This window comes from Caloenas nicobarica, chromosome 4 (assembly GCF_036013445.1).
Source record: "Caloenas nicobarica isolate bCalNic1 chromosome 4, bCalNic1.hap1, whole genome shotgun sequence".
Taxonomy (NCBI): Eukaryota; Metazoa; Chordata; class Aves; order Columbiformes; family Columbidae; genus Caloenas; species Caloenas nicobarica.
Genome location: NC_088248.1, coordinates 77827021 through 77847719, shown reverse-complemented (window position 1 = coordinate 77847719; position 20699 = coordinate 77827021). Strand labels below are relative to the sequence as shown.

The 20699-nt window shown below is 52.2% G+C and overlaps 1 protein-coding gene across 1 annotated transcript; it reads left to right on the top strand.

Moving 5' to 3' along the window:
* Nucleotides 1–9982: 9982 nt before the first annotated feature.
* SPR (sepiapterin reductase) lies at nt 9983–12610 on the top strand. Its single transcript, XM_065634635.1, has 3 exons — nt 9983–10325; nt 11705–11995; nt 12149–12610. The coding sequence occupies exons 1-3, from the start codon at nt 9983–9985 to the stop codon at nt 12337–12339; spliced, it is 825 nt and encodes a 274-aa protein (XP_065490707.1). The 3' UTR covers nt 12340–12610.
* The last annotated feature ends 8089 nt before the right edge of the window (nt 12611–20699 follow it).

The following is a 20699-nucleotide window of genomic DNA, read 5'->3' as shown; positions in this document are numbered from 1 at the left end:
ACAGCCCCATGGCAGGATCCCCACATCCTCCTCCATGAGGGGACACGGCCCCGTGGCTTCAACAGCTCCCTGAGGGACACAGCCCCATGGCAGGATCCCCCTAAGGGGACACAGCCCCATGGCCATGACACCCACCGTGAGGGGACACAGCCCCATGGCAGGATCCCCCTAAAGGGGGACAGCCCCATGGCCATGACACCTCCCTGACAGACACAGCCCCATGGCAGCATCGCTGTGTCCTCCTCCCTGAGGGACACAGCCCCATGGCCATGACACCCACTGTGAGGGGACACAGCCCCAAGGCAGGATCCCCACATCCTCCTCCATGAGGGGACATGTCCCACTGCTTCAACGCCTCCCTGAGGGGGACAGCCCCATGGCAGGATCCCTGTGTCTTCCTCCCTGAGGGAACACAGCCCCAGGGCAGGATCCCTGTGTCCTCCTCCATGAGGCGACATGGCCCCATGGCAGGATCACCCACCATGAAGGGACACAGCCTCATGGCCATGACACCCACCATGAGGAGACACAGCCCCAAGGCAGGATCCCCACATCCTCCTCCATGAGGGGACATGTCCCATGGCTTCAACGCCTCCCTGAGGGACACAGCCCCAAGGCAGGATCCCCATGTCCTCCCCGCTAAGGGGACACAGCCCCATGGCCATGACACCCACCGTGAGGGGACACAGCCCCATGGCCACGACACCTCTCTGAGGGACACAGCCCTATGGCAGGATCCTCGCGTCCTCCCCGCTAAGGGGACACAGCCCCGTGGCCATGACACCCACCATGAGGGGACACAGCCCCAGGGCAGGGACCCTGTGTCCTCAACCTGAGGGGACGCAGCCCCACGGCCATGACACCCACCATAAGGGGACACAATCCCATGGCAGTGACCCTGTGTCTTCCCCCCTGAGGGGACACAGCCCCATGGCTTAGACATCTTCCTCATAGGCATAGCCCCGTGGCAGGATCACTGTGTTCGACTCCGTGAGGGGACACAGCCACCATGACACCCACCATGAGGGGACACATCCCCATGGCAGGATCCCTGCGTCCTCCTCCATGAGGGGACACAGCCCCATGGCTTCAACAGCTCCCTGAGGGACACAGCCCCATGGCAGGATCCCCCTAAGGGGACACAGCCCCATGGCCATGACACCCGCCGTGAGGGGACACAGCCCCATGGCAGTGACCCTGTGTCTTCCCTGCTGTGGGGACACAGCCCCATGGCTTTGACATCTTCCTCCTGGGCACAGCCCCATGGCAGGATCACTGTGTTCTCCTCCGTGAGGGACACAGCACCATGGCAGGGACCCTGTGTCCTCAACCTGAGAGGACACAGCCACCATGGCAGTGACCCCATGCCCTCCCCCATGAGGGTACACAGCCCCATGGCAGTGACACCGTTGTCACCCACCATGAGGGGAGGTCCCAGTGGGAATCAACCTGTGTCTCTGCCTCGAGTGGAGGCACCTCCCTGCCCACGAGGGATGAACCTCCTGTCCATTTGCTCCATCCTGTCCCTCAGCCCCATAAACAATGTCACCCCCACCCTGAAAGAGCGCCATTGACTGTGGTCCCAAAGAAATCTCTCCGCTTTTCCACTTGATCCTAGAATGTTCCACCAGATGCTGAACTGTCCATAACCCCAGAGGTGTCTTTGTCCAAGGACACGGCAAAGCTTCCTCCGAAAAACACCGCCGGTCTCCAGAAACGTCCTCAGATGTCAAGGTCTCCTTGATGCTGCAGCTCTCAGTGCTGCTCCCTCCTTCGCAAGCAGCTGGTTATCACCGTCATTATTTTGTGTTGTGAAAACGATGCTGGAAAGGCACCATTCCCAGGCACACATTATCAGAGATCCCACGCTCCAGAGGTAGGCGGTTGGTGAAGAGCCAGACCCAGACCAGGCTCTGCACACCACTGAGGGCTTCGATGTTTGTTTTTGTCTTTTCACCTTCTGAAATATTGATAAACTACATTAATTGCATGAGCACACCTCTGGCTTCCCTCGCCGCTGCTCGCTAAGAGATTGAACGCTCCTGGTCTGAATATCCCTGTATCATCACTTAATTAAATGAGAAGAACTTCCCAAAACACGATGCACCGTAACTGGAACAACACGAGAGGGGCAAGGGGAGCCTGGCAAAAGCTTTGTTCACGTGAAGTTCACCAGCTCTAGCACATCGTCCCTCTGGTTGCCAAACATGCAAGACCAGGTGGATGTCACTTTGGATGTGTCAACACCAGCAGGGAAATCTGTCCCCCGACAGCAGTTGCCATGGAGATCCAGTAGAAGCTTTCTGAGGACCCAAGAAGCAAAGAGACGTGTCGATGGTGGAAGAAAAGCAGATAAAATTAGCAGGGTGATTTCTGAGCCCAGCAGCCTGGCGCTGCCTTCCCCCAGGGCTGGCTCGGGAGCTGTTTTGGGGGAAGAACAGTGAATTTTGAGTCTGCATCGGGTGCTCTGCAGAGGCCAGTGCTGTGGGCGAGCAGGGGTTCCATGGCAGAAATCTGGTGCTTCCAGCACCGCGGTTCACAGGTGCAATCCCCCCTGGCAAAACACCAGCAAGGAGCAGATCATTCGTGGTTTAAACCGTTGAGATGAGCAACCTGTGGCTACGGGAAATACATAATGTGCTGCTCGGTGTGCGATACACCCCCATCTCCAGCATAAAATCCATTGATACCACCATCTACCGCTGCTAGCAGCTACAAAAATGACTGGTTTTGTTGAAATTAGTAGGGGCTTGTGCTGTTTGGGGACTCAGCCAATATTCCTGAAGTTAGTGGTAACTATTGCGTTGTCTCCGCTGAGCTTTAGAAACAAGATTAAAAACCAGCGGGCAAACAGCGAAAATCCGTAATGGTTTAATTACAGGATGAGAACTGCTACAAATTACAGCAATGCCAAGTTCAGTCCTGAGGGCTCAGTAAGGCAACGGTGTTATCACAAATAATGCTCTCAGAAACAGGGTCTGGCTTTCTCTGGTAGGAGCACACTGCTTGGTCCACTCGATTACAGTACAAGGGGATTGAGCACAGAGAGGGGAGCTTAGAAATCAGTGATCAAATTCTGATGTTGACTTTAGTCTTGATTTTAGTCTCCCTCTCCTGCACCGGCAAGAAGAATGAGAACCGCTGTTTTCACCAAGGTAGTGCTTCAGCAAGAAGAGGAGACCAGTTCATGACCACGTCCTGGAGAAACACAGAGCACCAGCCTCCACAGAGCCAGGTGGGAAGATGCTCTGAGGCATCTGTACAACAGTCTGTCTGAAAAGAAGTGTTTGGTTTTGAATGGAATAAAAATATTTTTTTTTTAATGTCCACCAAAACATTGCAGTTTTCTCATGGGGAGAAAAGCACCAAACACATTTCCATAGGTTCATAAAAGTTCACATCAAATAGGGAGGGAGAGCAATGTTGTTATCCCATAGGAGGAGCTTCTAAGGAGCACCAACCATGCATTTTCCATGTGTCAACCGGCTTCCAAAGCTGTGCTGAAATCTGAGCATATTTTTGAAAGGAAAACTTAGTGCTGGTTTTGAGGCCATAAAAAATCCCACCCAGCCTCCAACTTAAAGTTTCAACCAAGGATCACTTTTTACTCTTGCCTGGTAGAGTCGAAAGTCTGCTGTGACCAAGTTCTTGGTGTCCACTTATGGCCCTGTGGTCTGGGACCAACCAACCACTTCTTTGAGCAGCTGAACAGACCAAGTTCTTGGAGCCCTTCACTCTGTTTTTTTTTGCGAAAATGCCAATATTTCAAGATTTTCCTCAGTCTGTGGGTGCTAGAAGTGAATGGAACAGTGGCTTTAGTACCAAGCACAAATAGAATATTATATAATCCACCTGCTCCTCCTCAATACTGTGTTGGTACCACCGCAGGTACCATCGGCCAGTCCTGTTGGCCAGAGGGTGACACTGAAGCTGATGTCTCACTGATTACCCACCGTCACCTTCAATTCTTTTCAGGTCACTGCTGTCCGGGATAAAATTTTCCATTCTGTAAGAAAATCTCCATCCTTTGTCCCTGGACACATGGCATTTGGGCACCTTCACATGAATATTCATTGCTTGTGTCTGGCTGACCGAGCAGTCTGGGACTTGCCCTTATTATTTGCTGCCACACAAACTTTGTACCGTTTGAAAGCTCGTCCACAAGAAGTTTTTTTATTCTTGCCCGTCACAGACACAAGCACGATTGATATGTATTGTTCTGATTTATTAATCAAATCATCATGCAGCACCAACACAAATGCGTCAAAGACGTCTCTGACCAACTCATAATCTCATTGAAAAATGATATCGAGTTTGCCTGACAGATTCTATTTCCCTTAAAACAGTGATGTCTGACATTAACTCTTTCATGTTCCCTTAATTTCCTACTAATAAAACTCCATATAATTATTTTTATGGGACTGACAACAGCCTGATGGAGCTTTAGAAACTCTCCCTTTTAATTACTGACCTCTCACTAGTGTTTAATTACTGACCTCTCACTAGTGTTTTCCAGTCCTCCAGCACTTCCCTGGTGTTCCAAAACTTCCTAAAAAATCAATGTAACCAGTCAGAAACCTTGAGCAGCCTTTACACAGCTTGTGTGCACATTACTCGGGGCTGCCGGTTCAACACTCTGTCTCCCTTTGCAACTGCTCGGTCGCTCAGTGTCTGCTGAAATGAACAGTCATCATCACTGTCTATAAATTACTGTGGTCTTCCCAAATTCAGGACTCATCCTGCCATTTCGCTAGAGTGATGCCACCATTAGAATTTCTTTCCTCCTTTTTTTTTTTTTAATCTTAACACTCTCTTATTGTGGTTTATTTTGGGTTTTTCATTTTGTGCTGTTACTTTGCTGAACTGTTTTCAGCATCTCCTGGCTTCGCTGCTTCCTCACCCGTTCCCTCCTCTCACTCTTGGTTCTTTCCCTTCCAGTTGTCTCCATCCTCTTCTCACCGCATGTGCATTCAAACAACGACAGGTGGGCGCCATGCCGAACTGCTCTTCTATTTGGTGTCATTTGGAAAAAATATTTCACAGTGAAAAGAGTGAGTTAGCAAAGAGATCCAGGAATTACAAGTAGAAAGAAACAAACAACCGAGGTCAGATGCTGTTGAGCTGCAAGCCCAGCTTCCTCCAGGGACCTGGGGAATTCATCTGCCACGTTGTTGGACACTCTCATGATCTCATAGAATCACAGAATCATAGAATCACAGAACAGTTTGGGTTGAAGGGACCTTCCCAGCCCCCCCAGAGCCCCCCCTGCCATGAGCAGGGACATCTGCACCAGCTCAGGTTGCTCAGAGCCCCGTCCAGCCTGGCCTGGGATGTCTCCAGGGATGGTTCAGCCACCACCTCTCTGGCCAACCTGGGCCAGGCTCTCACCACCCTCGGGGCAACAATTTCTTCCTCATGTCTCTCCTGAAGAAGAAGGAACCTCTGCAGGCAGGTCCCTTTCTCTGGGTCCTGGAACCCCCATAGTTGCCCCCACACTCTCCTCCTGCATCCCCAACCTCTGTCTGCTCCCACCTCTCCCTTCTGCTGTCTCCAAACCCCTTTGGCCATAACCCCGCTCTCAGCCAGGCTGGGCATCCTTATCATTTGCTTTCTTCTACCAAATCACTCGAAGCTGCACAAGGAAAGACGCACAATATTGCTAAAGCAGCAGGAGCGCCGCGGGCGCTGACTCAGCACACACGCCTGCCAGCCCTGTTTGCTCTGGGTGTGCAGCAGCCCGGTTTCCTTCTCAAAAGCCGACCTTTAGCACCCTCCACTTCAACCCCAGAGGAATCAATGAATAAATCTCTGCAGCCTGGAGAGGTGCCTGCATTTCATTTTTCCCCCTTCCCTCAGTTGCCTTCTGTGGTTTTGCCACGCGGTGCCAACTGAAAGTGCCCATAAATGCAATTTTGCCCATCCCATGGGGGAGAGCTCAGCCCATAAATGCAATTTTGCCCTTTCTAGGAGGAGAGCTCAGCCCATAAATGCAATTTTGCCCTTTCCAGGGATGAAAGCTCATGGCTTGGCTGCTCTTTCACAAGGCAAGGGGGAAAGAGCTACAGCTGGGATGGAGAGACGAGGAGCTGTGGGGAGCTGGGGTGGCTGCTCCTGGTTGTAGGGAGGGTGGGAGAAGGCGTGCGAGCAGCTGGTACGTCTGAGAACAGCCACAGCTCCCTCTGCACCCATTGCCACCATCCCATACGTTTGGATGCCACCCACAGCAGCTCACCAGATGCTCGGGACATTACACCCTGGTCATGCTGCTCTTGAGCAAGTGCCCTCACCTAGACCTGGCTCTGCGGGGTTTATTGTCCCTGGGTACATTCATCTGCACGTCTCAGAAACCACAAAACAATCCATTCTTCCACAACAGAGGTTAAATCCCCGTTTTCCAGCCACTGGGCTCTGTGCTTCAAATCCTGTTCTGCTTCACATTTCAAGACTGAAACAAATTTTTAAGCCTCTCTGATATTATCACACTGTCCCCCAAATTTCTGCTTGGGATGTATCTTGATGCTTCTAATAATTAATTTTGTCTTCTCGTGCATTTTCTTATACTTTTTTTTTCTGAATACAGGAAATTCATAGCTCGGACAGACTGAAACAGTGGCGAGATGGAGTTCAGCCCCAGAATTCCAGCTTCCAACCTTCATGGGGGATTTTTCAAATCTGAGTATCTGGTTTAATTCAATACAGGGACGGGGATCTCTGTTGGCAATGCTGGGGTGAAGATCTTTTGGCAAGTCAAAATTCCTGCCAAAACCCTCCATGGGATATCTTCATCGAGACAGGATCTGAAGACCAAAGAGGTCGATCCCCACCAGAGGTTCAGAGCTTCTCCTTGGAGCAAGAGATCTGCTGGCAATCGAGGCGTCTTGTCCTTAGGAAGTGACACAACGAGCTGCAGAACGTGATGAGATCCCACAGCTGGGGTGGCCTTTGAGCTCCTAAAAACAACAAGCAGAGCTCAGGAGCAAGACCACAGTTGTCCCTTCCAGCAGCCCCTGGGCGCTGAGGACAATGGTGACTCCAGCCAGGGCCACCTTGTGTGACTTCCAGCCCTGCCCTTCTTGGGTGGTAACGCCGGGCAGAATTAGGGCTTTTCCTGAAATCTATTGTTAACAGTCCTTGGCAGAGGGAATGGAGCATTTCCTCGCCAACACCCATGAGCCCTGACAGGGTGACGGCAGTGGGAATACAGTCCAAAAATAACCCCTCCCTTGGGTACCCTGGATTTAGAATCATTTTGGTTGGGAAAGACCCTCAAGATCATCAAGTCCAACCATTAACCCAGCCCTGGCACTGCCCCATGTCCTGAGAACCTCATCTCCGTCTGTCCAACCCCTCCAGGGATGGTGACTCCAGCACTGCCCTGGGCAGCCTGTTCCAATGCCCCACAGCCCTTTGGGGAAGAAATTGTTCCTAATATTATTGGTACCTTCCTTGAACACATAAAACATGAGTCTTCAGCAGGCTCTGAAATTGCCAAGCGATGCTTAGGATTTAATATTCTCCAAGAAAAGTGAAATGGTTGGTATCGGCACGATTGTGTCAAGTTAAAATCCGGTGGGAAAAGCAAACTGCTGCCACAGGAACCAGAGAGCATCTGGTGTAAGAACACAGAAACACCAGGGAATTAAATTTAACCTCTTTAACCATGCAAGCAGAACCTTAATATCACGCTGACCGTCACGCAGCTGTTTACGGAGGGTCTCCGCCATGCACTGTGTCCAGCAAGCAAACACATCTTGGGTGCAGCCTTAGCAAAATCGGGTTGTAAATCAGATTTTGCTGATAGGCCACAATCTTCTTGTTTTCTTCCTCTTGTTTTCTTCTTCTTCTTGTTTTCTTCCCTTGTTTCCAGCACACAACACGTCACCCCACGAGCCGCCCACCTGAGGTCGGGAGATGCTTCTTTGCAGCATAAAGTGACATTCAAGAAATCCTCACAATGATTGACTGAAAAAACAACCCAGGGAGTGAAAAAACAACTGATCTGAGAGAGAGATTTCATAGCTCTTGGGAGTTATGAAAATTCCCTCCCCTAACTATTTTCTCAACCGGTCTTTATAGTATGAAAGCACATTAACTTTGTTAATATATACATAAAAATAGCTGCAAAGCAAGGAAAATATGTGGGTGCAGCAGCTAAAGAAGTGAAGCACAGAAGTCACAGATAACGAGTTGAGAAAAAATAATGAGTTTTTGTTCCTTTCCTACAGACGGCTCGAGCACATCAGGAGTTTTATGGTTGCGCAGGTCAGCTGTGCGAAAGCAGCACAGGGAATCATTTTGCTGAGCCTGCAATGACAAAGAGCCAAAAAAATTCATCACAATGTCCTCAATTTGCCTCAATTTGCACAGTGCAAGGTGCGCCCTTGGCACAAGGCTGTTTGTTTAAGGAGCAGCAAAAAAGAATGAGACACGAGGAGATTTCTTATGGATTTATAACCTCTCTGCAGCTCTGCCCTCCAGTTCCAGCTCTGGGCTGATTTGGTCACCAGTCCCTCGCTTTGATTTTTTAATTTTTAATGAATATTAGCACAAGCGACTTCTAGCAGCTTTAAAAAACCTGCTTCCCAGACCCTCGCTCCTCCATCTACACCCTGGTAAGGGGTCAGATGGAAGAAATGAAGGGAAGTCCAGCAAAAGCCTGGTCATTTCCAGTTGGCCCAGTTCTGCTCTGAGCACGGGTACTGGGTGCAACATCGGGCTGGAAATTGAGGCATCGATGGATGCAGGAGACGGGAGCTGTCAAAATGGTAAGGGGGGAACTGGCAATCGCAAAAGCAAGTTCTGCCATCAAGAAGCTACTTGTGAAAAAAAATACGCGTTTGCCGTCTTTTTTTTTTTTTTCCTGATGATCTTAATTTCACCAAATGTGTAAGATTTGCCTTAGCAAAACAAATAGCGCTCTTGGGGTTTCGCCATAGCATGAATTTTTAATGCTTTGTTAAAAGGCTGGAGAGTTTCAGCTCAGTCTGTGAGGGCTTAATAGAGCGAAACTTCATTACCTGCTCAGGCACCGCGGGGCCATCTGTCCCCAGATTGAACAGCTGGGAAACCAAACCCATCTCCCAGTTATCCCACACAAACCTCACAAAAACTCTCTTTGAAAGTTGCCTGCATGTTCGCGCAGAAATATATTTATTTTTTAAAAAGGGGTTTTAGGACTCTTGGGGATCAGATGGTGCTTTTGCTACCTAATAAACAACCAGAGGTAAGTGCCAAAAATAGTGATGGCAAAGGAAAAAGGTGTGTAAAGAGGAGGAAAACAAAAAGGTGTCCAAGAGGAAAACTGCAGCAGTTGCAGGCAGCAAAGCGCTGAGGCTGGGGAGGTGCAAGGTGCATTTACACCCATGCTGGAAAAAATGTATCAAAAAAAAGAATTAAATTATAATTAATTATATTAAACTATATATAGAAAAAAGTACTGAAAAACATACTGAAAAATGCATTGAAAAAATGTGTTGGAGGAAAATGTATTTTAAAAAAGTATTTGAGGAGAATCTATTGAAAAACTGTATTAAAGGAAAATGCATTGAAAAAAATTGTATTAAAAAAATGCATTGGAAAAAAAATTGCGTTGGAGAAAAACGCATCGGGGGGAAAAAATGTATTAAAGGAAAATGCTTTGGAAAAAAAATTGCGTTGGAGAAAAACGCATCGGGGAAAAAAAAATGTATTAAAGGAAAATGCTTTGGAAAAAAAAAATGTACGGGAGGAAAAAGAACCGCGGAAAAGCTCAAGAGCAGCCGCCTTGGAGCTGCGCACGTCCCGGGGGCGGAGCCACCCCCGCGGAGCTCTCGGATTGGGTGGCGCCGCGCTGGCTACGCCCACTCACCTCGCGTAGACCAATCGGAACTGGCGGCGGTGCCGGCGCGTTCCGAGCGGCCATTCACAAGGCGGCGGGGGGGGAATGAATGGGGCGGGTCACGTGATGGGGTGTGTTCTCACGCCCCCTCCGCTCGGGGCGGGGATGGAGCCGGGAGCGGGGTCGGTACCGGCGCCGGTACCGGGGCCCGGGCGCTGGGCCGCGGCTACTTGCGTGCTGACCGGCGCCTCCCGGGGCTTCGGCCGCAGCCTGGCGCGGCTGCTGGCTCCGCGGCTGGGCGAGGGCTCGGTGCTGCTGCTGCTGGCGCGCTCGGCGGCTCCGCTGGCCGAGCTGGCGGCCGAGCTGCGGGGCAGCGGCTCCGGGCTGCGGGTGGAGTGCGTGGCCGCCGACCTGGGCTGCGAGCAGGGGCTGGGCCGGGCGGTTGCTGCTCTCCGGGAGGTGCTGCCCGCTGCTCCGCCCGGCCGCCTGCTCCTCGTCAACAACGCCGGTAACTGCGACCCCCCCGGGCTCTCTCCGCCTCCCCAGACAATATAGAATAAGAGAATGGTTTGGGTTGGAGGGCTCTTCCCAGCTCCCCCAGTGCCCCCCCTGCCATGAGCAGGGACATCTGCACCAGCTCAGGTTGCTCAGAGCCCCGTCCAGCCTGGCCTGGGATGTCTCCAGGGATGGTTCAGCCACCACCTCTCTGGCCAACCTGGGCCAGGCTCTCACCACCCTCAGGGCCAACAATTTCTCCCTCATGTCCAGCCTGAATCTCCCTCCTTTAGTTTAAAACCATCACCCATTGTCCTATCACAACAGGCCCTGCTCCAAAGTCTGTCCCCATCTTTCTTATTGGCCCCTTTTAAGTCCGGAAAGGCTGCAATAAGGTCTCCCCGGAGCTTCTCTTCTCCAGCTGAACCCCCCAGCTCTCAGCCTGTCCCTTTGCTCCACGCCGGCTGAGCTGAGGTATGATCAGTGCTTTGGGTGCCAGTAAACAACTGAACTGAGTAAATAACCAAAGGAGCAGCAGGAATTTCACCCTGTCTGGTTCTTATTATTTCATTAAATTAATTAAATTGCGACACAGAACAGGGATGTTTGCCGCTGGCACCGCAGGGCATTGTTTCTTGCAAGGTTTTACCCATTAATCAAGGTGCAGGGCTGTTTTCCCTCCTGCAGCCCTGCTCCCTGAGTGTGAGCCTTCAGAAAAACTTCTAGCCTGACTTTGTGGGTGCTTCAGCTTTTTTTTCCCACCTTAAATAAGACCAGATGTTCTACCAGCTAATACGTGTTACAGCAGTGGTACCCTCTGCTCTTTTACTGGCTTGGTTCCCAAAAAGGGACATGCAGGAGGGTGTGTGGTGGCCCATGGGGACACTGTACTTTGATGCTGGGAGCTGTTTGTTTTGGCAGGGCTGGGCGCTGTCCTGTGGCCTGGCTGCCGGGTCAGCGGGTGTCCCAAAAGCGATGAGCAGAGCCGGGCTGTGCTGAGCTCCCCGCTCTGCTGTGAGGCCCTGCGAGAGGCCGGGCCAGCAGAGCTGCTCGCTTTTCTCTGTCATAGAGTGTTGCACATGGAAATGCAGGAGCAAAATGTAGCAGGTTAGACATAAGAAGGAATTTTTGCAATGAGGGTGGTGAGAGCCTGGCCCAGGTTGGCCGGAGAGGTGGTGGCTGAACCATCCCTGGAGACATCCCAGGCCAGGCTGGACGGGGCTCTGAGCAACCTGAGCTGGTGCAGATGTCCCTGCTCATGGCAGGGGGGGCACTGGGGGAGCTGGGAAGGGCCCTTCAACCCAAACTGCTCTGTGATTCTATGAAAACGGATCTGCTGCATTGTTGAACCCATCTTTACCTACTCTAAACTCGTCCGTCTTTCCTCCCTAGGCTCCCTGGGAGACATCTCCAAATCCTTCCTCGATCTCACCGACCCAGATGAGATCAACAGCTACTTTGCTTTCAACGTCACCTCGGCGCTTTGCCTGACCTCTGCCGCCCTGCGAGCCTTTGGTGAGCGGCCCGGCTCCAGCAGGACGGTGGTGAACGTGTCCTCGCTCTGCGCCCTGAAGCCCTTCAAGAGCTGGGCTCTGTACTGCAGCGGAAAGGCCGCCCGGGACATGATGTTCCAGGTGCTGGCGCTCGAGGAGCCTGATGTCCGTGTGCTCAACTATGCCCCGGGTAAGGAGGGGAGCTCATTAATTGCTATTCATTTTTTTCCTGGCTTGGTGGATAAAAGATTCTTGCAGCTTAGCCAGACGCAGAGGGAGAATGAGCCCTAGATTTTACTTTCTCCTTATGTGATTTTTTTTTTTTTAATCACCCTTTCTCCAGGTCCTCTGGACACGGACATGCAGCTCTTGGCCCGGACTAAGACCGGGGACCCTGAGATGCGTCAGTATTTCCAATGCCTGCAGGAGAACAGGAAGCTGATAGACTGCACTGTGTCAGCCCAGAAGCTGGTGAATCTCCTGGAAGAAGACACCTTCTGCTCCGGCGCCCACGTGGATTTCTACGACATCTGAGTTACTCTCGCCTCCACCCTTCATGCTTTACTTTCTGCTTCTGTCCCCCGAGCTGTGTCTTGGGTGCCTCCTGCTCCCTCCAGCGTGTTTGGTGACTGTGTTTGAGTCCTGGGTGCTGTGTGGCTTTCAAGAGAAGACCTTTGGGTGCCTTATAAATAATCCTAGTGCTCTCTTGGGCACCTGCCAGCAGGAATGAGGATTCCTCAGCTGCTGGGGATCATAGAATTATGGAATAATTTGGGGTGAAGGGCCCTTCCCAGCTCCACCAGTGCCCCCCCTGCCATGAGCAGGGACATCTGCACCAGCTCAGGTTGCTCAGAGCCCCGTCCAGCCTGGCCTGGGATGTCTCCAGGGATGGTTCAGCCACCACCTCTCCAGCCAACCTGGGCCAGGCTCTCACCGCCCTCAGGGCCAACAATTTCTTCCTCATGTCCAGCCTGAATCTCCCTCCTTTAGTTTAAAACCATCACCCCTTGTCCTATCGCAACAGGCCCTGCTCAAAAGTCTGTCCCCATCTTTCTTATCGCCCCTTTTAAGTCCGGAAAGGCCGCACTAAGGTCTCCCCGGAGCTTCTCTTCTCCAGCTGAACCCCCCAACTCTCTCAGCCTGTCCCCACAGCAGAGGTGGCTTTTCCAAGGGAACGGGAACAGAATTCTTAAAACTCTCCTGGGCAGGAGTTTGGGAGCCAAGGAGGCACCGAGGCACATGAGGCCGGGTCAGAAAGCCACCTCAGAAGGTCTCAAAGAATTAGGGTTAGAGCTGAGTGTCCCCTTGTCTGTCCCCTTTGCCCCTCGGGAGCTGTGTGCTCGGCAACTGAGCAAGTCACCAAAGGGCAAAAGAGCCATTCCCAGGTCTGGAGGTGGTGGCTGTCACCCCAAAGCCTGGACTGTCCATCCCCCATCTCACCAGTGGCTTGTCCAGACTCTCCTGCAGGTGTGGGATCGTCTCTGCGAGTTTTGTGCTTTAAGACGTGGAGCAAAGACTGTTCCTGTGTGTTTTGCACAAAATGCAATAACTCGCCAGGAGAGGGAGCTGGCCTTGGAGGAGATGTGACAATCTGGGTGCCTGGCTGGGGTCACCACCTCCTGTAAACCTGGGTCAGAGCACATCTGAGACCCAGCCCTGGCTGTTCATGCCACGCTCCTGCTTGCAGGTTCTGGGTCCCAGCCTGGATCTGGGGCTTCACCCCTGCTGGGTTGTTCTTTTAATTATTTGTGGGGTTTTATTCTCATTTTTTCCATCCAGTTCCAGGAGGCACAGGCGTTTAGAGACTTGTCTTCTAGAAAGCAGCGGATCTGCAGCGTGTGTTGATGCTGCAGAGCTGCTTTGAAGTGCAGTGGCATCCCCTGGAGAGCCAGTGTCCCTCTGTGCTCGGTGACAGCAGCCTTCCTGCGGTCCTCTGTCTCAAATCTTTCAAATTTTGTCCACCTGGCTCTACAATCATTAAAAGTTTCTGCTCTAGGTCTTCTGCTGTATCTTTAAAAGTGGATAAGTTTTGGGGAGGGTGAGAGGAGGGAGCATGGGTTAAGCAGCATCTTCATCCAACAAGGCACGAACGTGCCCTCCTGGAGTCCTGTTCTTCCATCTCTGAGCTATGTCATTAATTCTGTGTTGACTTAATCCTGTCGAGCTCAACAAAACGTTCTCTCCAGCTGGTCTGCAGCCTGGTTTCGTCTTCCCTCTATGCCTGTGAAACTCATCATTAGTAAAACCCCCTTTGCTGCTCACTACGCTGCCAAGGGGATTGTTTTCCTGGGGTTTGGTGCCTGGTGGTGTTTAATGTGGTCTGTGAAGCCCGGATGAACCTGCTGCTGCTAAAAATCCCTCATCTTACCTTGTATCCATATGGGCTTGTCCCATCCCCTCTTGGGTAGAAATCATCTTTTTGGGGTCTGGCTTTCTGCAAAAAATAACCTCAGTGCTCAGAGCTGGGGGTCCCATGTCCTGCCTGTCAGGGGCTGCATTGTAGGGAGGTAACACTCCCAAAAGGCTCATGGAACCCCAAATTGCAGGAGGAGCTGGGACAGTATTGGGGGACAGGGCTGTGCTGGGCATGGGGACCACTTGGTACTACTGGGTGGGAGGTGCACATGGGCTTTTGGGGGTAAGACATTAAATTCAGCCTGGAGAACAGGAGCTGAGGGGAGACCTTCTGATCTCTGACCTGCCTGAAAGGAGCTTGGAGCCAGGGGGAGTCGGGCTCTGCTCCCCAGGAACAAGCGCCAGGACCAGAGGAAACGGCCTCAAGTTGCGCCAGGGGAGGTTGAGGTTGGATCTGGGGAGCAATTTCTTCCCCAAAGGGCTGTGGGGCATTGGAACAGGCTGCCCAGGGCAGTGCTGGAGTCACCATCCCTGGAGGGGTTGGACAGACCGAGATGAGGTTCTCAGGGATATGAGGTAGTACCAGGGGTGGGTTAACAGTTGGACTTGATGATCTTAAAGGTCTTTTCCAACCAAAACGATTCTGTGATTCTAAATCTAGGGTACCCAATTGGGGGGTGGGTGTATTTTTGGACTGTGTGTTCTTGGTTGAGGTCTGACCACCCTCCAGTGGCTAGGGGTGTATCAGCAGCTCTGTGTGTTATCTCAGAGCATCTGCGTGAGGGACTGTGGTATCACAGAGGTGCCACTTCAAACCAGGCACTTCTCCAACCCAAACATCTTCCCCAGGACAGTATATATGAGCAGACCTGCAGACAATGTTAAAGAAATCGTTAATGAAATACTGTGTGGCGGATGCACTCAACCGCCCCCAGGCAAAAATTTCATCCTTATGTCTGCCCTGAATCTCCCTCCTTTAGTTTAAAACCTTCACCCCTTGTCCTATCACAACAGGCCCTGCTCAAAAGTCTGTCCCTATCTTTCTTATTGGCCCCTTTTAAGTCCAGAAAGGCCACAATAAAGTCTCCTCGGAGCTTCTCTTCTCCAGCTGAACACCGCAGCTCTCTCAGCCTGTCCTCCCAGCAGAGCTGGTCCAGCCCTTGGGCCATTTTTGTGGTCTCCTCTGAACTTGCACCAACAGCTCCATGTCAGTCTTGTGCTGGGACCTGCTGGGTCACTTTTCTCTCCCTTTTCCCTCTCCCCCAGTGCCCAGGGACAGCCCACAAGCAGCAGGAGCAAAAATCTGCCTTGGTGTCCCTGTCCCTTCAGCCAGGAAACTTTATATCTGCTCGAAGGGGAAACCTGTTGTCACCATCCAGCCTGGACCGAGCACCAGTCCTGTGGCTGCAGCGATGTGCTGCGGCTCACGCTGCCGACTTCTGCTGCTGGAGCAACCACATGCTTGAAGTTCAAAGGCATAAGTCTGGCTTCAGCATGGCCACTCCAAGCTGTCTCCTGGATATTTCAATTTTTAGGAGTTTCATTCCCTTGTACTCACTGTGTGTGTTTAGGTGTTCGGCATCACTCTGTAACTCCCAGGGATGTGCCGAGCTTGTGACTCCTGCACCAGAATCAGAGCTCTGCCCAGAAGTGCATGTGGTGATGCTTTCAGGGCATCCCTTGAGTACCAGCATCCCCTGGGTACCAGCATCCCCTGGTACCAGCATCCCCCGGGTACCAGCATCCCCTGGGTACAAGCATCCCCCAGGTACCAGCATCCCCTGAGTACCAGCATCCCCCAGGTACCAGCATCCCCTGGGTACCAGCATCCTCCGGGTACCAGCATCCTCCTGGTACCATCATCCCCTGCCCAGAGAGAGATGCTGTGATGCTCTCAGGGCATCCCCTGTGTATGAGCATCCTCTGGGTACCAGCATCCTCTGTGTACCAGCATGCTCCAGGTACCAGCATCCTCTGGGTACCATCATCCCCTGCCCAGGGAGAGATGCTGTGATGCTCTCAGGGCACCCTCTGTGTATGGGCATCCTCTGGGTACCAGCATCCCCCCGCTCAGGGAGCGGACCCAGTTCCCATGCTTCATGGGTCTGGCCAACATCTGTGCACCCATGAGTGCTGTGAGATGCAATGGCAAAATGAGATCAATTTTTTTTTCCCCTCCCTTTTTCCAGCATTTTCTGTGACCAGCTGAGGGCGTCCCGAAACCGGGTAACGGCACCAGCCGGCGCAGAGAGTCGGGAGCGTGAGACAGCATTGGGCTCTGGTGGAGATGGAGTGGGATGCAAAGCTCAGGTTTCTGCAGCGATTGATTTATTCTATTCTATTCTATTCTATTCTATTCTATTCTATTCTATTCTATTCTATTCTATTCTATTCTATTCTATTCTATTTTATCTATTTTATTTTATCTTATTTTATTTTGGCTCCATGTCCTGGAGCCATGGTGGCTCAATTAGGAGAAAAAAGGGTAGTTAAAAAAAAAAAAAAGTTTTCAGCTCTCCTAATTTCAGAGACATCTGGCAAAGCGCATCTGATGGGGCCAACATGCCCATCCCTAGGGGACCCCCAATATTTGGGCAGGGTTCTCCAGGTCTGGAGTCACCCCGAAAGGAGCCATCACCTCCTCCATCCCCAACAGGAGCTGTGCGCCCTGTTCTCCCTGACAAGTCTAAACTGGGGATTGTTAAGCCAAAAATCCTGCCTAGCTTGGAGGGGTCCCTGCAAGTGGGTCTGCCCTCCCGCCAGCCTCCTGCAGCTAAATCCCATGCAGAGCATTTTACCCCTTTTTCCCCTCCTTTTTTTTTTCTTTTCACTTCCAGGAAGGGTTGTCCAGCCCCACTGTCCCCTACGTGTCCCCCCGCTTCCTCTGAGCTCACCTACTTACAAGAAAAGCAGTTTACTCGCTGCTGGGGAGGCAAAGCAGCCTGATGGATGGTGCTGCCAGCGCTGGGCCCTTCCCAGCCACAGCAGTTTCTGTAATAAATTGAAATGGTGATGCCTCCCTGAGCCCTGGTCAATGGGTGGAGGTAAGGCTGGAGTGCAAGATGCGCAGACAGAATCATAGAATCATTTTGGTTGGAAGAGCCCCTCAAGATCATCAAGTCCAACCATTCCCCCACCCCTGGCACTAACCGATGTCCCTGAGAACCTCATCTCCGCATCTGTTCGACCCCTCCAGGGATGGTGACTCCATAATTCACCTGGGCAGCCTGTTCCAAGATCCCCATTAAAGTGCTGCAGAAAACCCTGGAGACCCTCCCCAGCCCTTCTCCATGCCGGGGGAGACACTGTCCCCTTTGTCCCCATGGTGAAACTCAGGGAACTGGGTTATGAAAGGAGTCAAAGCCACTGCTGGGGTTTTATTTCCACATACATGACCAGGTCCCGAGGACGGCGGAGAGGGTGAGCTTCCTAAATCCCCTCCAAAGCCTCCCAAATTAAAACCGACGTGCACCCAACGACCTCCCAAATCTCGGCCGCTGACCTGGGCTGCCCCCGGCTCAGCGGGGCAAGCGACGGCAGCCAGGTCCCGCTGCCCCTTATTAAAGCTTTCGCAGCAGAAGGGAAGAAGAAGACCTTTATTTTCCCATCCGGTGCCTAGAAATGCTGAGCACGGGCTTTTCAGCCGGGACACCGAGTGCCCAGAGAGCTGCTTGTTCACAAACAGCCATGAGGCCAAAGGTAAATGGTCTGTTCCTCCAGCAAAGATGCTCCCAGGGAGGGACAAAGGTCTGGTGGTGCCAGCATTTCCCACCTGGGGATCCCCGTCCCATGGGCACAGACCCCCCAGCGATGCCCATGGAGACGTCTCAAACCTCCCACCTCTCTACGCAACAAGTCAGGAGCTTTGAAGTGTTTTCTTCGGATTTGGTGGATGTTCCCCCAGCTCCAGAGGGTTAGAACAACAAATATCTCTCTGCCGAGCTGGCACCGGTCTCACCAACGCTTCTCCCCAAGACTGAACGCTCGCTCATGCGTCCTCTTCCCATTCCTCACTCTCAGCCTCTTGACCTGCTTTCATTCTTCTCCCCTCTCTGCTGTCCCCTGGTTTTGGTGGCCTCAGCATTAAGCGAGAAGGGCCAGCTCCAGGCTGGCCATGTCCCCTGGAGCTGCCATTTAATGTGTAACGAGGGACTTGTTGGTCCAGCGAGGAGGGATGAGAGATTAACCCAGTTTAGAGTCAAAGAGCAGTGGGTTTGCTGGTAAACTGTCCTGTTCCTGCGAGCTTCAAATGCCTTTAATGAGTTATTATTTAGTCTGCTATGGAGGTTAATGGGGGGACATTGCAGAAATGATCTGTGATTAATTAAACCGTCTTTATCCGGTGCAGGTAGAGCAGCTGGACTCACTAAGCTGGGACTAGCACCAGATCCCCAGCTTCAGCATCACTCCCGGCGTTGCCCCGCAGCCACCGAATTCACTGGCAATCAAACCAGGTCTTGCAGACCAACAGCCACCTCCCCCCTGGTGGGAAAGAGCTGCCAGAAATGGGAAGAAAAAAACAGTTTTCCCTATTTTTTTATGCAGCACCCAAAACCAGACTTTGTCCTGTTTGGCGCTGGCCCATGTGGGATGCAGCCGGGTGTGCTTCAAACCTCCTTCCCCGAATATCGAGTGCCAAGCCAGAGGCACACTGGGGCCGGGATGCTCCCTGGTTCTTTTGGGACTTGGGGACACTGTCGGTTCTGACACTGGCTCCTTCCTGTGCCCTTTCCTTCAGCAGAGCTCCTGGTTCAGCTCAGCACATCCATCCTCCTCCTCCACAGCCCGTCCTGAGCCAACTCTGCAGTGCATCACAGGATCACAGATTCATTTTGGTTGGAAGACACCCTCAAGATCATCGAATCCAGCTATTCCCCCAGCCCTGGCACTGCCCCATGTCCTGAGAACCTCATGTCCGTCTGTCCAACCCCTCCAGGGACGGTGACTCCAGCACTGCCCTGGGCAGCCTGTTCCAATGCCCCACAGCCCTTTGGGGAAGAAATTGGTCCCCAGATCCAACCTCAACCTCCCCTGGCGCAACTTGAGGCCGTTTCCTCTGGTCCTGGCGCTTGTTCCTGGGGAGCAGAGCCCGACCCCCCCTGGCTCCAAGCTCCTTTCAGGCAGGTCAGAGATCAGAAGGTCTCCCCTCAGCTCCTGTTCTCCAGCTGAACCCCCAGCTCCCTCAGCCGCTCCCATCACACTTGTGCTCCAGCCCTGAAACCCTCCTGTGCTGGTGGCTCAGCCCTTGCCCAGGCACCGGATAATCCCAGCAAATCCCTGTCCTGGTGTTCTTCTGACTTGGTAGTGTAAGAAAAAAAAATTATCTTGGATTACAAAACAGACTAAACCAAAGATAAACTTCTGTTGAAAACTTATGCTGTACCTTTTCCCGGTAGTATGTGCAGATATGATGCTTATGTGTGTATGACTACTCATTAGACACAGGAATATAAAAAATTATGGAAAAAGATCAGTGAACTCTACTGAGTAATCTAATCAGTGAATTTTCAGACATTTACGGTATTATTCAAGTGGCGCTTGAGTATGCATAGACATTTTTAAATGCTTCTTATTACCATTCTGACCCATTTGACCTGCATGCCTCATCATACATGAAATATCAAGTGTCGGAGTTCTTTGCAATGACATCCGTAGAGGTTATTCAAAATAGAAAAGTGATAATGACAGCAATACCAGAATATTAGTAGGATACTGGGGGGCTCTGGCAGATGCTGAGCACTGGGGTTTAGACCAGAAAGGGCAAAGCAGCCATAAAATCACAGAATAATTTTGGTTGGAAGAGACCCCAAAGATCATGGAGTCCAACCATCAACCCACCCCGGCACTGCCCCGTGTCCCTGAGAACCTCGTCTCCGTCTGCCCAACCCCTCCGGCTCCACGCTGCACCCACCTCTCCCAGCACCCGGCCCGTGCGGGGTCCCACGGGACACCCAGAGCATCTCCTTCCCTGGGGATGTCCCGTCACCTCTCCCTGCCCATGCCACCACCGGCACAAGCCGCCACCGAGGCGGCGCGGCGAGGCCGGGAGCCGCATTCACATTCCTGCCGCGAGCGCACTTGTCAGCCGAGCTGTCAGCCGCTCCCATAATAGGGCCACGGCGGTCACTCGTGTTGGGAGTAAACAAGCCGAATCTGAGAAAACAAGAGCAGAGCCCAGCCCGGTGCTTCCCACGCGGCTACAAAGCATCAGCACAACCGGGATACCCAACGTCTGCCCCACATCCCCATCACCTCCCGCTGGGAACCCCAAAAAGCTGCTGGGAAGGACGCTCTGCGGTCCCTGGCATCGCAGGGATACAGTCGGCTGCTCTCGGCAGGAAAAACTGGCGGCCTGGGGTTAAAAAAAAATAGGTTGTTTGGTGGCATCGGAGCTGGCACGTGGGATAGATGGGGACAGCCTCAAGCTGCTCAGGGACACAAGGCGGTGGAGCCACAGGTTGGTGGTTTTGAGAAGAAATGCACCCCCAGTTTTGGCCGAAGGGAAAAGCGCTGCTTTGTTTTAATTTTCATTTTAACTA